Source organism: Chionomys nivalis, chromosome 13 (genome assembly GCF_950005125.1).
Source record: "Chionomys nivalis chromosome 13, mChiNiv1.1, whole genome shotgun sequence".
NCBI classification, from domain to species: Eukaryota; Metazoa; Chordata; class Mammalia; order Rodentia; family Cricetidae; genus Chionomys; species Chionomys nivalis.
In genome coordinates this window covers 35,054,695-35,070,869 of record NC_080098.1, presented here as the reverse complement: position 1 = coordinate 35,070,869, position 16,175 = coordinate 35,054,695, and the positions used below count along the sequence as shown (strand labels likewise).

The window sequence follows — 16,175 nt, the reverse complement described above, 5'->3', positions numbered from 1 at the left end:
TGCTAGTGAGCGTACATCCCCAACACGAAACAAAGCAAAGAGGACCAGAGTTCGATCCCCAGAATCCATGTAAAAAAAGCTTGACTTAGTTGCACGTGTTTGTAATCTTAGTGCCCGGTCGATCCTTGAGGCTCGCTGGCCGGCCAGCCTAGCTCATTTGATGAGTTCCTGCCTCAAAACAAACAAAACAAATAAGAAAAAAGAAATAAACTAACAAAAACCTGGGGGGGGGATGGAAACCTGAGGAAAAAGCCCCTCCCCTCGAGGCACCTGTGACTAGGCTCTGCCCCCCAGACTACTCTAAATCTAAAGACTGTAATGGCCATTTCCAGTCCTTCCAGACACCGGCACTCAAGCTCCTAGCCCGATCTTCATTGATTCTTTTGTCTTCAAAGTCTACAGCTCACAGATAAATCCTTAACTCTAGCGGGTGGTGGTGGTGGCCTTTAATCCCACCACTTGGGAGGTAGAGGCAGGTGGATCTCTGTGAATTGAAGGTCAGCCTGGTTTACATAGAGCTAGTTCCAGGACAGCCTCCAAAGCTACAGAGAAACCCTGTCTTGAAAAAGAAAAAAAAAAAAAATCCTTAACTCTAGCCCACTTTTAAGTTTATCTGATTAGCAATCTTTTTGCTGTTGCAATGTTTTGAGATAGGGCCTTGTTATGTAACACAGGCTAGCCTCATGCTTGTGTTCACAGCACTCAGGAGATAGATGTAGAAAGATCAGAAGTTCAAAGTCATTCTTAGATACACTGGGAATTAGAGGCTAGTTTGGTATGAGTTCTTATAAAAAGGAGTTAGGGGTGCAGGTAGGAGATAAACACACAAAAAGAAACAAAGAGAAAAACAATGTCCGTAAGGGTAATTTAGGGTCTGTGATATAGTTAATTCTAAAGCCATTCATAAGCCTTTGACTTCTGTGAACTACGTGGTTAATCAACAGGTCATTAGGTAAGAGTCTTGGGTCCCCTAGGCTCTGCTTTCCGATCATGAACTGGCTGCAGCATCACACTGTGGTAGGATATTCCTCTGATCTCAGGTCTCAAGATCTGAGGCAGGAGGACCGTGAGCCTAAGGTCAAGTCGAGGCTTCAACATAGCAAACACCCAGTCACCATGGAACAAAACAACAAAAACAAGACAAAATAAGAGTTTATTTTTAATAGTTTTTTTTTTAATTTTCTGCACTAATGTTTGTACAGCTGTAAACTCAAGGAATCATGCAATACTTGCATACATCTGGAGAACCATTAATAAGCACCTTCGTGGTTTCCACAGTTTAAGAACTGAGTGTGTAAAACATTTTAGAAGGGATCTATTAAAATGAATAAAAGTTCTAAAAGATGGATATCATGAGGAACGTGAGAGAGGGCTTCATACAAATGACTGGAAAACAACCGAGGCTACTTTATGAGGCCACGCGAAAGATTCACACGCTCCCTAAATCTTGTCATATAAATTCCAATTGTTGAAGTAAAGACTCCCTCCCAGTTTAGGTTCCCAGTCCAATGGAAGCAGGTTGAGATGGAGGAGGAGATGGGACTGGAGGCTGAGCGTGATGAAGCCAGAAGAAAAGGAGGTAGGGGCTCTATTCCCCAGGAAAAGTATCAGACAGGGTCTTCTATGTCTTCAGGGATAAGCATTCTTTTGCAAAATGTGCCATTTTTCTCTGAAGTTATTTAAGGGTTTTAGTTTTAGCTGCCTTTAAACCCTTCCCCACCATTTCTTCTTGGGTTTTCCATTCCTGTTCTCCATCCATATTCCCAATGAGTCTTGTCCTTACCCTACACTGTGCTGAATTGAACTTCTGATGCTTGGCTTTTAATCCAAAATTTCTATTCCTTTAAGTGTCTTGGAAGAAGTTAAAAAAAAAGAGATAGACAGACAGACAGATAGAATGGTAGTTATGCATATGGCCAGGGGATATTTTTGAAACTAATAATTGACAGAAAAACGGAGGCAGCAACTTGAACTACACCAATGAGTAATTAAAGGTCTGAACAACTAATAGAAATACCCCAATTAGATCTTTCCAGATTGGGCCTTCAGATGAATATCTAGCCAGCAAAAGCCATAGAGAGGGGGAGAAACAAAGGCACAATTCTAAAATTAGAGGACTATGATGAGCCACTTTGTTCAAGCCCTACCTCAGCCTGGGCCCCAGATGACTGTCTATGAGAATACTTGGGAACCGGTACCAGGAGTGGGGCTGAAGATTCACATGGCGTCACAGACCAGATGCTAATACAGGTACTTCGACAAGGAGGAAGAATTTGCTACAATTCAAGACACATCAAAGTTCCCTGTCCTCAAACATCAAGTTCCCTTGACTCTACATCTTGAAATCCCTCTCACAGGACACGTCTTTGACTTACTCACTAGCTTATCAGCGACCATTGCTGAAATACCGGGATTTTTTTAAATCTGGGAGGGGCTGCTTCTTACCATTCATCAAATACCATGAGTTTCTAGGCTTTGATCACATGGCAAACCATGCTAACTGAAGTCAGTCTTGGATGGGGAAGGTGGTTCAGAGCGGGAGTAGTTAGATGGGAGCTCAGAGACAGAGACTGAAGTGCCAAGGGAAAAAGGATGCCTCATAACCTTGCCTAAGCTGGACCTGGATGCTGTGTTGAGAAACTGACAAGCTCTCAGGCACCTCAGAGTAATGGCTGAGCTTGTAATGCCACAGACAAGGACTAGGTGTCGGGGCTCTGCTTACCGTGGAGGACCTAAGACTAGGAAAAGCTCCTAGGACTCATGGACACATAACTTTCATACTGAAAAAATTTTTTGAGAAAAGGTATCATGTAATCCATACTGCCTTTGAACCCTGCTACACAGACAAGATTGGTCTTGAACTCCTGATCTTCCCGCCTCTGCCTCTCAAGTGCTAGGGTTACAAGCACGCACCACTATGTTGGCTTTTTATCCAGAACTCTATAATCTTGTCTGAAGACTGGGGTCCGGGAATGTGGGGGGCCCTGCCCTCATTTGGGGTAGAGACTTTCCCATTACTGACTCGGGGTGACTGTTTTAGGGGAGGGTGAGGGGAAGTTGTGAGGGCTCGGGGTAGGCTAGGTCTGGGCCCAGTGGTCACTCCACTGCAGGACAGTTTTCAGTCCGTTATTTTGTTCTGATCAAGTTATTTCAAGTAGTGTGTTACTGTGAAATTCTTGGAGAGGGAGCAAGGCATTCTTGTCATCACTTCCGCTCAATGCAGTCAACTCCCAGGGTGTTGTCAGGACATCGGCAGGTTCTGCTCCCCGGAGTGGGCAAGCAGAGGTGGGTACAGCCACCATTATTCACTGAGCAGTAGTTGTGGCCTGGAAAAGATGGAAATCCGCATCAGAGTCTCCTCTCTGACCGACCTGACATCTACAGCAGCCTCCCTGTTAGTAGGTTCAAGGGCCCAAGATAAGCTGTTTGTTCCCCTGTCACAAATAAGACAAGCAAGAACATGCATTCCTGATTTGGAAGTGTGGTTAATGTGGATTGTCAGCCTGGTGGAATTTAGAAACAACAAAGTCACACCTCTGGGTACGTCTGCCAGGAGTTTCTCATTGTCTTTTTTGGGGGATAAAGGTTCAAGACAAGGTTTCTCTGTAGCTTTGGAGTCTTTCCTGGAACTAGCTCTTGTAGACCAGGCTGGCCTTGGACTCACAGAGATCCACCTGCCTTTGTCTCCCCAGTGCTGGGATTAAAGGTGCATGCCACCACCGCCTGGCCTGCTAGGAATTTCTACATGAAGTTAATTGAGACGGGAAAATCCACCCTACACCATCCCATGGACCGGTTCCTGGAATGAACAAAAAATGAGAAAGCAGGCTGAGCACCAGCTGCACTCGTCTCTCTTTGCGTCCTGACTCTGGGTACAGTGTGACCAGCTGCCTCACACTCCCGCCACCTTGTTGACGCTACCCTTAAACTGTGAGCCACAGGAAAATCCTTCCCGCTTAAGTTGCTTTTCAGGCATTTTGCCACAGCAATGAGAAAAGGAATTAGCGCAGAGGGCTGGCTGTACAGCGTTTATTCCACAGATCACGGGGAGGGGAGAGCTCTCCAACCCTGTTGTGGAATGTTTAACTACGTAAAGATGTGTACATCTATTCGCGGCTGGGGATATTACTGTAACTGTGTGAAGGTGTGTTACACTTGTTTCTGCTGCCTTTGCTAACAATGTAAGGATGTCACGTTTGTTTTTGCTGCATTTGTTTAATTATAAAAAGATGTGTTGCATCTGTTGCAGCTTGCCTGCCTAAGGCACCGGAATGGTCTAATAAAGAACTGAATGGCCAATAGGTAGGCAGAGAAAGGATAGGTGAGGTTGGCAGGCAGAGAGAATAAATAGGAGGAGAAATCTAGGCTTGAGAGAAGAAGAGAGGAAAAAGAAAGAGAGGGACACACCCAGGGCAAGAAGCCAGGCAACTGCCAGCAGGCCAGACACAAGAAGCAGTGAGAGTAAAATATACAGAAGGAGAGAAAAAAGTAAAAAGATAAAGAGAAACAAATTAAGAGCTAGCCAGAAATGAACCCAAGCGAGGCTAAGCACTCCTAACTAATAAGATGTCAGAGAGGGGGCTGGAGAGATGGCTCAGCGGTTAAGAGCATTGCCTGCTCTTCCAAAGGTCCTGAGTTCAATTCCCAGCAACCACATGGTGGCTCACAACCATCTGTAATGAGGTCTGGTGCCCTCTTCTGGCCTTCAGGCATACACAGAGAAAGAATATTGTATACATAATAAATAAATAAATATTAAAAAAAAAAAGATGTCAGAGAGAAGGCCTGGCACACTGCTCCAACATGGAGCTGAAACAAAACTGCAGCTACTTCCCCTCCAACATGCCCATGGCCTCCCACTGACTGGCAGCAGGCAAGAAAGAAGACGGCTTAGGAAAGAAGCCTTTGAGAGGAGGCACAGCTCAACACAGACTCTGGATCCAGGCCACCGGGACCCATCTGCAGCTCTGCTGCTGCAGCTGCAGGATTCTGAGCTCACTGCTTGCATTTCCTCATGCATGATATGGGAATAAGAGCATCAACCACACAAGGCAACTTAAATGAACTAATGAACAAAAGGAACCCAGAACCGTGAGATGAAATGTATAAGATACCCAAGCCACACAACTTGTGTGTGTGTGTGTGTGTGTGCACACAGGCATGCATATCCATGCATATGTAGGTGCTCATATGTGTGCACGCATGCGGAGATTAGAGAACAACCTCAGTTGGCACTGTCTCTCTTTTGAGACGGAACGCTCTCATTGGCCTGAAATTTTCCAGTAGGCTGGGCCGGCAAGCTAGTGAGCCCCAAGGCCCCCTCTTGTCTTTGCCTTCCCATTGTTGTAATAACATGTCACCAAGCAGACCCAGCTTGTTATGTGGATTCTGGGGATTGAACTCAGGTCCTTATGCCTGCAAGGCATGTACTGTAGTTGCTGAGCCATCTTTCCTGCCCTGCCATTTTTCTTATAAGTCACTTTTATTTTTATTAGGCCAAATGGGTGAATGTTTAAAAATATCAGTGATTCAACAGTGAGTTCCTTTGTGGTACCTGGTGACTGTACACTTCAAGACTCAGCCTGAGACTCAAGGTGTTTCCTGACCACATCTATGCCATAACTTCAGGCTTCTCATTTATGCCTCTGGCTCCCCATTCAGTAATGAAGACTCTTGGTGGAAGTGACCGCATCTCATCCACTGTGGTTACGAGCAGCAATATGCAAGCTTGGAGCCTCAGGATTCCCCCCAGATCCCAGAGAAAGCAATGATGGAATGAAGGATCCTTTAGGATGGATATTCAGAATGCTCAAGTTGGGCTTTCTACAAGAAGGCGCCTCTGAGGTATACTGAGTCACCATGATACTCTAAGGGACCTCACATTCAGCAGCAAGGATGAGTTTACCTTGGGGGCACTGGGACGGGGCAATGGTGATGCCGTATAGCCGGGTCTGCTTGTGCGGGTGGAAGGTATCCATCTCTTTGGATACAGCAAGGTCCATGGCAATCACTGAATTCCTGCAAAACACAAAGGCACAGATAGTGATCATGCATCTGACGGCTTGAACTGTTCTCAAGGGGTTACTCATCCTCTTCTGTGACTTGGAAGAGAAAAGGAGATGCGGTGTCTTGCTCTCTGTGTAATCCTTCCTCCCCCTTGGCCGGGTAAAGCCTGTAGTTCATAGTTTTGTTTTGGGTTTTTTTTACATAAATAAAGGCCAAAATAATCTAGCTCTCCCCTCTACTCTAAATTCTAGGTGACATATAGGCTCTTCCGGCCTATATAGTGTGACCCTCCCTTTGAAGGAAGGTTTGGCCCAGAAGCAGCTGGGGCAATAGTGCAGTTTTAAAACTACATAGATGTAGATGTATGACATAATCATAGAGCCCACCAGCCATGTGACCCCACCCAGGCAGCTCCCGGGGAAAGAGCAGCTGTGCTCAGGAAGTCCCAGGTTCAGGGATTATCAACAACACCTCTGCTTCTCTTGAGATTTGCAAACCCTCTTCCTCTACCTTCTTCCACGCCTCAGGACAGCCAGGAAGAGGGAAGAAAGGGGCCTTCGCTGGAGGTAAAAGGCTAGGACAAGAGGCCCGGGGCAAAGGCCTTCAAGGCCTCCACAGACAAAGGGGAGAACACAGTTCTGCCCACGTGACAGCCTACTTACGTCTTCCAGTCTGTGTAGTACAAATTCTTCCCATAGCTCGTCACAGCGAAAGGATACTGGAGCCCTTCGAGAACCCTGCGTCTGCCGGGCTGAGCTGGGTTCAGGCACTCTGCTCTATGGGTGCCTGTGTGCAGCAAACACAAGTTGGTCATTGTTCATGCAAGAAATGGGCCTTTTGTGTCAGAAAGTAAGAGTCTGAAAGACAAGGGAGGTGGAGCCCAGTGTTGCCAAGGCCTGTCCTGAGCCACACAGAGGGTGGCTCATCAGCGCTGACAGCCCATTTCTGCCTCTTATCTTTTCTCTTTCATCAACCTACATCCACCTGAGTTCCGGCACCTACACCTGGCCCCACTGAGGAGCTGCGAGCCAGGGCAGAGAAGTCACAGGCTGTTCTGGCCTTGCCAGCCCTTTGTCTCAGTAGGAACCCTGCTATCTTCTGGCTTTTGCTCAAGCCCCTCCCCTCTAAGCCTCTCTGGACCCTTTCTTCCCAGAGCTGGGGCAACTGAAGAGCTACAACACATCAGCAGTTAGGGACTGACTGCCACTAGTGCCCGCAGGATGGATATGCTTATACAAGCATGAAAGTGTTCACACCCCGGTCTTTGTCCTAACTAGCTGTGGGACAAACTTCCATGGGGAAAGATGAAGGATGGGCCCCTGGATGAGCATCGTTCCCACATCTCATCTCAAGCCCGAGGGACACCCTGCACAGCTGAAGCAGGAGCACAATGGGGACTCTGTGCAGGATGCTCTATTATCTCTGCAGACATAGCATGCAGTCCTCAGGAACCTCCCACCAGGATAGTGGTTAGCCATTTTGTAATATTCAGCCATATAGCAATGACTTCAGGTTCTGCAGGTCAAAAGACAAAACCAAGGATGATACCGGGTATTTCTAACACTTAGCATGGTAACATTTAACAATATAAAAGTTATGCCAAGCTTGTTCGCTGTACAGAAACAGGCAGTGGATGGGATTTGCCAACTCTAGAGCAAGGGGAGTAAGACAGTACAAGCACACGATCTCAAGCTTCCTGTTACCTGCATCCACCCAGCAGAGCTGAGACGAGAACGGATCAAAGGTGAGGCCATTGGGCAGGCCCAGGTTGTCCTGTGCTAGAATCCTCCGGTTGGTGCCATCCATGTAAGAAGTCTCAATTTTGGGGCTTTCTCTGTTCCAATCTGTCCAATAAAGGTTCCTGAAGAGGTAACAGGGGAGAATGAGGAGGCAAGATCCTGAAAACACTTAAGCTAAGAGGGATTCTAGGCTTACCTTGACTCTTTGCTCAAATTGGGTTATCTGTTACTAACAAATTCTATTTCCTTTATAGTATCTTGGAAAAGCTAGTAAGCAAATGTGGAGGTCTGGAGTGGGGGCAATTCAGTGGGTAAAGAAAGTCAGGACCTGTGTTCAATCCCCAGCACCATGGAGGGGAAAAAAAGTCAAGCATGGTGACTGAGGCTTGCGATCTTGGTGCTGGTGAGGAGGTAGACGGGTCACTGGGTCTCTGGCTAGCAGCCGGCCCTGCTTGGGAAGGGACAGGCCAGTGAGAAACCCTGCTCGAGGGTGCAAAAGGTGGGCTTGAAGAATGGTACGCAAGGTTTGTCACCAAACACACAAGCACACATAAACTTTGGACCTGACATACACAAACGGTAATACCCTGAGTAATAAACCTGTATAGGAGGCCACAGTGGAGCAAAATGGTTTGACTAAAGCGAGATGCAGCAAGGTAGTGATGGAGATGCCTGCCATACGAGAGGTAGCTGCGGCCAAAGCACAAGGGATGTTGTCTCTAAGGGAAGGCATCAAGATGTTTAGGAGCGGGGGCCAGGGATATAAGATTTAGAACTTGTCACAGGATGAAAAAAGGAAGCTGCAAGAGGCCCTCGGGAAGGGGACCCCAGGACACTCAAGCAACATCTGCTCCAAGAAGGAGTGACAGGGACGTGGTTAGGCCAGCCCAACGCTCTTGTAGCATTCATGCCAATTGAATGTTAATTTACTGTAGTGGTGTCTCATTTGCATTTTAATAAATAAAGCTTTCCTGAAGATCAGAGAGTAAAACAGCCCCACTGGTCAGCCTTACAGAGCAGGCAGTGTGACACACACCTTTAATTCCAGCAGCCACACTAGTTTGCCATAGAAACCAGGCGATGCATGCCTTTAATCCCAGTGGCTCTTGTCTTTAATCCCAGCCCTAGAGAGGATTATAAAACGGGAGGAGACAGCGCTCAGTCTCAGTCTCACTCTGAGATTCCTGGAGGCAGGATCGCCATTTCGGACTGAGGCGGAGGTAAGAGCCAGTGGCTGGGCTGTTTTACTTTTCTGGTATTCAGGTTGAACTTCAATAACTGTCTCTGTGTTCTTATTAGTTGTGCTACAGTTCACATTCACTATGCAGAAATTACTCGCTTTCTGAGCTGTCACCCTACAAAGTCTCTTGACAAAAACGTGAAACTGGAACACGGCCTGAAGTCTACATTGTTGGTAACTGTGCCCACATCTCATCAGCTCATAGACTCTGTTTCCTCTTTCATGGCTGAAACCTCTCAGGAGAACAGCGCTGGCATTAGAACCTCCTCTGAGCCCATGCAAAAAATCCAGAGACTAAAAAGGAGACTAGCAACGTGTGTATAAGCAGACCTACCCTCCCACGGCGTCTGTCACAATGCCCCTGGGATTCACCAAACCCGTGTCGAACAGTACTCGGCGCTGTGAGCCATCCATCTTTGCCACTTCTATCCGATCCAGCTGAGAGTCTGTCCAGAAGATGCTGCGGCCAAGATGGTCAAGGGCAATGCCTTCAGGGCTTCCAAGATCTAGAAGGAAACACTGAGTCATACCCTAGCCGACGAGTTTTCTGGTTATTCAGTTGTCTTAGGCATAGTGGTCAAACCTTGAGAAACCAAATGGGACTATGAAATTCTTACTGCTTATAAGATGAGCAATTTTCCAAGTGACAAATTCAAAAATGCTACCCAACCATCCTCAGCCACTGGTGGGTACCACACTGGGCACCTGGAAGGTCACTGTGACAAAGATGCAGCCATGCCCATTAAGAAGCCCACAGCCAACCACCATTCAAACTGGGGCCTAGTTTCTATGGGTAGATATAGATACAGGATCAACTTAAGTTCACCGGGGAAGGGTTCTGGAGAAGTAGGTATCTGTAGAAGCTGATTCCTGAAGGACCAGTGAGAGTTTATCGGACAAGGGTCTCGAGTAAGTGTTTTCAGATCCAGAGAAGACTACAAGAGGCTTGAAGTGGGCTGCCAGTAATTTTACATGGCCGGAGACTGTGAGAGTGAGGGAGGGTGGAGGCGAGGAACTCAAGAGTGTGTCCCACAAATGAACGGGAAACACGACGAGACAATGGAATGGTAGAGCTTTCCTCCCTTGGTAATTCCGGGGCAGGGAGGCATTTCGGGAAGCAACATCGCCAATGACACTGTCAGTCCTTGAGCGCGAGTGTAAAGATAAAAAGAAGGTGGTGGTGATTACAAACCACACTCCCCACAGTCTCCACCGAACAACAGCAGTCAAGACACAGGTTGGCACCGTGAAACAAATAGCCCACGGAAGTCACTGTAAGTGGAAAATATGGAATGACATTGTAGGATTTATGGCATCCTTGAGATTCTTCCCTGTCCTAAGCAGCGGACGTTTAGCTCGGCTGGAGTGAGAGCAGGAAGTGAACCCACCAAGCTGCACCACCCCAGGCATCTGGTGTTTGAGCAAATCACCTCTGCACACTCTCGTCTATATAGAGGCAACTCAACCTTTGACCTCAGCCTTTCCTGGAATAGAGCACAGTGTGAGAACAGCACAGTCTCTGTCAGAGGCTAAGGAGATGGCTCAGTCCATAGTGTTTGCTGTGCAAGCACAAAGACCTAAGCTCAATCAAAAAATAAAATAAAATAAAATACCCTATAATCCCAGCACTGGGCAGGCAGAACCAGGGTGTGCTGGTCTCCAGGCTAGACCAATCAACGATCTCCAGGTTCAATAAGAGACCCCATCTCAAAAAAAGAAAAAAGAAAAAAAGTGGCGAGGGTGAATGATTGTGGTAATCACCTAATATTGGCAGGCACATGTGCGTGCACCCACCACCCACACATACACACACAGCCCTCTGACGGGAGCCCAACTAGAGGACAGTGATTCAGAACCACCAACGGTTAACATATGGTTTATTATTCATACCCAAAAGCTGTATAAAGTACAGTTTTTTTCCCACACCATGAGAGGCCCAGGAACAATGAAACTGCCTCCCAGGGGCTCCCTGTGGTTTTCAAACAAAACACACACACACACACACACACACACCAGCAGCAGCCACTCAGTCTGGGGAAAACTTGGAAAGAGCACGTCCTGTGGGACAGCCCTGAGCAGCTCTCAAACTCTACAGGAAGAGGGGCTGCCCAGACTGACTCGGGGCATCCAGAGGAAGCCTGGGAGGAGCTTACGTCACACCATCATCCCCTTCTCCACAACCCTGCTCCTGATCTCATTCCCAAGAGCCACTGAGCCATTTTTCCTTCCAACCAAGAAAATGTAGTTCAGTGGGCTACACTTTGCAGAGGAATGGGCTGGAAAAACACCCCCAACTGTGTTGAAGGAAAGGAAACAGCAAGGGGAAAGGTTTTCCCTTACTGTTGCGTAAAAAGGACACTGAGTATGATACCAGGCAAGGAAGCCTCAGGAGGAGAAGAACATGTCTCCAACACCTACCCAGAACTCTGCTGGACGTCCATCTTAGCCGAAAGCACTTTAGCTCTTACAGCCCTCACTACACTCAAAGGTCCCTTGGCAGATTTCCGGTGCCAAAGGCAACAGGAAATAGCAGACAGTGGCCTATTCCCCTCTTCAACTAGATTTTGAAATCAAATCAGAGATAACAGCAACAGCATTTTCAACAGAGAGGTAAAAGGCATTTTCAAAGTTCTCTTTTGTTAAACCAGAGTATGAAACCTAACCAATATCATCTAAATACCCTGTCAGCTTCCAGAAAAGGATTTGAGGGCCGTGTGCAAAGCCAGGGCTATTTCACTCAGCCTCAGCTTGATTCCTGACATGTTATCTCTAAGGATGGAAATAAGGAGGTGGGGGAAATGGCCAATGGCCGTGGGGTGTATCAGAGGCGTGCTGAGTTAGAAGTTGAAAGCTTGCGTTTGTCTCCCAAGTTAAAGGAAATGCAAAGCAATGCTTCCATTTCAAAGGTGTCTCTTCCACCTAAATATTTTGCAGAGGAAGTGGAGGACTTCATACAGCCAATGGCAGCATGACAACGCCTTCCCAAAAACGATGAGTCATGACTGAAGCATCGATCTCAAGTTCCTCGACCACGTCAGTACAGGGACCTTTTACAGATCCTGGAGGTTTTGGTAAAATGACTAAACATATTCATGTGAAATAGATTTTAAAAAATAAACGAACAGACTGAGGGTTGAACCAGATCCTCACACACGCGATGCAAATGCTCTAGCACTGAGCCGTATCCCCAACTCTCTTACAACTTTCCATTTTGAGACAGGGCCTTACAAGTCGCCCAGGCTGACCTTGAATTTGTGGTCCTTTTGCCTCTCACGTAGCCCGTACATGAGCGGGCCTCGCTACTTTATTTATTGAAAGAAGGTATTAAAATGACGTCTATTTCTTTGTTCAAGCAGGCATCTAGATGAGGCTAAGAGCTGAAGTCAGGCTGTGTCAGCACAACGCACGCCTTATCATAAGTTAATCAAAACAGAATTCTCTGTGAGAGGCGATCCCAGCGAGTTGAACTCCAGGTTGGAACTAACAAGAAGAAAGGTGTGTTGAGTTAGGGAAGGGAATCTACCCCCATCCCAAGATGCTTTACATTGAAACGACTGCTCTTTCACTCCAACACGGCCTTGGGAATAGAGGCTACTTCCAGAGCATGGCTGTGGTGATCATAGTTGTAACCAGTACCAGGGAGGAAGAGGCATGAGAAGCAGGACTTCCAGGCTAGCCAGGGCTACTGAACATTGGGCTAAAATATACAGTAGCCAAAATAGTTCAGTTGGGAGCGTGTTAAACTGAAGATGTAAATAAATAAGCAAGCGGAGTGGCGGTGCTGGCAAATAATCCTAACTCCTAGGAGACAGAGGCAGGAAGACCATGAGTTCAAGGTCATCCTCAGCTATTAATATGTTTGAGGGTAGCCTGGGTTACTGGGTTACATGAGATTCTATCCCAAAAACCAAAGAAATAGTCTTCAGCTTCTGGGTGAGTATCTAACAGTATGCTTGTGGGTTTCTTGACTGTTCCTTCCAACCACTGCCTTGGATAAACCCTCATGGAGCACGCGGCCGAGGCTCAGAAGCTACTGGACAAAATGGAACGGTGAGTTTAGTCTCATGATTCACAATGATGGACTACGCAAGCTCCCAGAGAAAGGTCCAGGTTTGCTTCAGTTTTATTATCCTGAGATAAGCAGTTAACCTCAGCCAGGATGTCCCTGATTTAATGACTCAGGAAACCCATGGCAAACTTCAGAGGGGCTGAAAAGGGTGGGGGGGGGGGAGACAGAGGACCCACCCCTTGCAAACCAAGCAGCTTCCTCTCCATCCTTCAACCTCCTGCCCAGAGCAGTGTGGGTTGCTAGAAGCGGCACCTAAAGGGACACTATTCGCTTCCTCACCTTGTCGAATGATGGTGGTTGGTTCTCCACCATGCAGGCTGGCTCTCCCAATGGAAGGCTCACTGATGTCGGTCCAGTAAACCACCTTGTCCACACAGTCGAAGGCTAGTCCAATGATGACTTTTGCCTGGAAGTGAGACCAGTGATTGAGGACAGTTCGCCCAGCAACTAGTGTTGCCTTGAACTTTCCCGTGTGCCTATATATCCTCAGATAGTATTTTAAATAAAGAAAATATGTTTTGTTCATTCACATCTTTTATTGTTGAATTGTAGAAACTACATAATTTAGAAAAAAACCTCTTTCTCTCTTTTCTAAATACACGTGTTTATACGTGTGTGTCTGTGTGTGTGTGTCTCTGTCTGTCTGTCTGTGTATGTAGCACAGACGTTCACGTACCCTTGGAGACCTGAACAGAATATTTGATCCCCTGGAGTCAGAGTCACAGGTATTTGTGAACAGACTAACTTGGGTGCTGGGAACCAAATGGGTTCTCTACAAAGCAGCAAGCACTCTTAGCCTCTGAGCTATCTTTCCAGCTCCAAGAACGAGCATTTCAAATGTACAAGATCCTTCAATGAGTACTACAAAGCATTAAAGAGAAAATTAAAGATGACCCAGGGAACTAGAAAGAGATAAATTAGGTTAATGGATTCTGCAATTTAATATCGCTAAGACATCAGTTTCAGTGACTCAGTGTCTCCTTTGTTAAAGCTATCAAGCTGTTTTGTTTTGCTTATGTTTGATTGTTGACGTAACACTGGCTGGCCTGGAACTCGCTATGTAGACCAGGCTAACTTGGAACACAGATCTACTTCCTGCGTGCTGGGATTAAAGAAAGGCATGATGAGCACGACACATAGCTGGCTGTTTTGGTTTTGTTTCATTTTCTGTGGAACAAGAAATTTATTTTAAAACAAGACAGGAATATGCAAACAACAGTAGCAATGTGTTGGGGGAGGCTGCTTGTTTGTTTCCCAGCTGCCCAGACTTTCAAAATAAATCACACAGAAACTATTATTTGCAATACTGTTTGGCTGATAGCTTAAGAGTATTTCTGGCTAACTCTTATATCTTAAATTAACCCATTTCTATTAATCTGTATATCACCACGTGTCTGTGGCTTACCAGCAAGGTTCCAGTGGGCTCCTGCTGAGGCGGAGGTTTCTGTCTCCTGCAGGCGGCTACATGGCTTCTCTCCGACTCCACCTACTCTATATATCTCTTTCAGCCTGGCTTTACTCTGTTAAGTCATTGGCCAAAAGCAGCTTCTTTATTAACCAATGGCAATAAAACATATTCATAGCATACAGAGGGCAATCCCACATCAGCAATGTGTCTGCTCATGTCTATAATGAACCTGGCAGACAGAAGCCAAGGAATCCAAAGCTAGCTTTGACTACAGCCAGAGCTACAAAATAAGACTGTTTCAAAAAATAAACAAATAGCCAGGCAGTGGTGGCGGCACATGTCTTTAATCCCAGCACTTTAATCCCAGGCAGAGAGAAGCAGATCTCTGTGAGTTTGAGGCCAGTCTGGTCTAACAAGAGCTACTTCCAGGACAGGCACCAAAGCTTTACAGAGAAACCCTGTCCCAAAAAACAAAACAAATAAAAATCTAAATTAGCCCAAAGAGTTAAACTCAAATCTCCCTGACTTTGAAATCTCCTATAGTCAAGACTGAGTGGCACTGACCGTCCTAAGGTCTTCTGGAAGACTGACACAGCAGACCAGAGCACCCAGAAACAGCCTCTCACTGATGATTTAAGTGCTATTTTTGACAAAGGTACCCAGGTGCCAGGCAAGTAATACGGTTTTCTTAACAAATGGTGCTCTGTCGTCTGAATAAACACACTGGGGCTCCCCTCACCACCCTCTGGCTGACCTTATACCCTAGTTAAGAAATTAAAGGCTGAATCTTAGTGTTCCTTTCAGAAATCATGAGAGAACATCTTCACAGCATTCTCAATAAACCCATCGCCAGGCCAAGCTTGCGGAGCGGCTGATTCCAGAACACGGAACCACACTTGTCAGTTTGTTACAGTGGCTCGTAAAAGGGAATACATTGCACATTTAGACTTCATTTGTCTGTTAAATTTTATTTGCAAATGGAAGTTGCATTACATTAGATTACAAATATAACTACCCAGAGAAACCCTGTCTCGAAAAAAAAAAAACCTACTATCTTGGTTTCATATTATATTACACATAGCTATTAATGATTTGGGTATTATAATATAGTATATGATATTATACTGATATTATAATATAGCATGTGATATTTTACTATGCAATAGCATATACTACAGTATATTTAGCTATTATCTTGATATTACATTGTCTTGTATTACACCGTCTTGATATTATGCTGTATTATATTTTGTTATATTATACACAGTTATTAATCATATTAGCTTTAAATTACATTGTATTGTATTATATTTTCTTGTATTACACTACTATCTAATATACAGCTACATCTCTAGAGCTGGGACCGTCCTCAGGGCTAGTCAGCCAATACTCACAGGGATATGGAGAAAGGTCTTGGCTTCTGTCTTCTTCATGGAATTTCCCTCGAGAGGCAGGCGTTCAATCTTCCCAGTCTGGGCAAAGAGTAAGTGAGTCCCTGGGGGTAGGGGGATGACGGCTGTAGGTACTACGGGTCTCTGGTGAACAGGGGGAGCCACTGTACTCAGACCTAGAGGGCAAGAGAAGGTCAGCGAATGAGAGCTGGGAATACCAAAAATGCACAGGCACATTCTAATGCTCGGACACGCAGATGAATCCATGCGGACATGTGTGAGAGCACACACGTGCATAAACATGTGCATATGTTCATATGAA

The 16,175-nt window shown here is 46.0% G+C and overlaps 1 protein-coding gene across 1 annotated transcript in view; it reads right to left on the bottom strand.

Moving 5' to 3' along the window:
* Nucleotides 1-1,171: 1,171 nt before the first annotated feature.
* The window catches only part of Nid1 (nidogen 1), a 75,131-nt gene continuing 60,127 nt past the window's right edge, over nt 1,172-16,175 (bottom strand). Inside the window, exons 14-20 of the mRNA XM_057787868.1 lie at nt 15,857-16,029; nt 13,334-13,460; nt 9,320-9,491; nt 7,710-7,867; nt 6,669-6,792; nt 5,906-6,018; nt 1,172-3,326 (exon numbers count right to left, since the gene is read on the bottom strand). Coding sequence (XP_057643851.1) covers nt 3,205-3,326; nt 5,906-6,018; nt 6,669-6,792; nt 7,710-7,867; nt 9,320-9,491; nt 13,334-13,460; nt 15,857-16,029 — 989 coding nt within the window. The 3' untranslated portion in view covers nt 1,172-3,204. The remainder of the gene's footprint in view (nt 3,327-5,905; nt 6,019-6,668; nt 6,793-7,709; nt 7,868-9,319; nt 9,492-13,333; nt 13,461-15,856; nt 16,030-16,175) is intronic.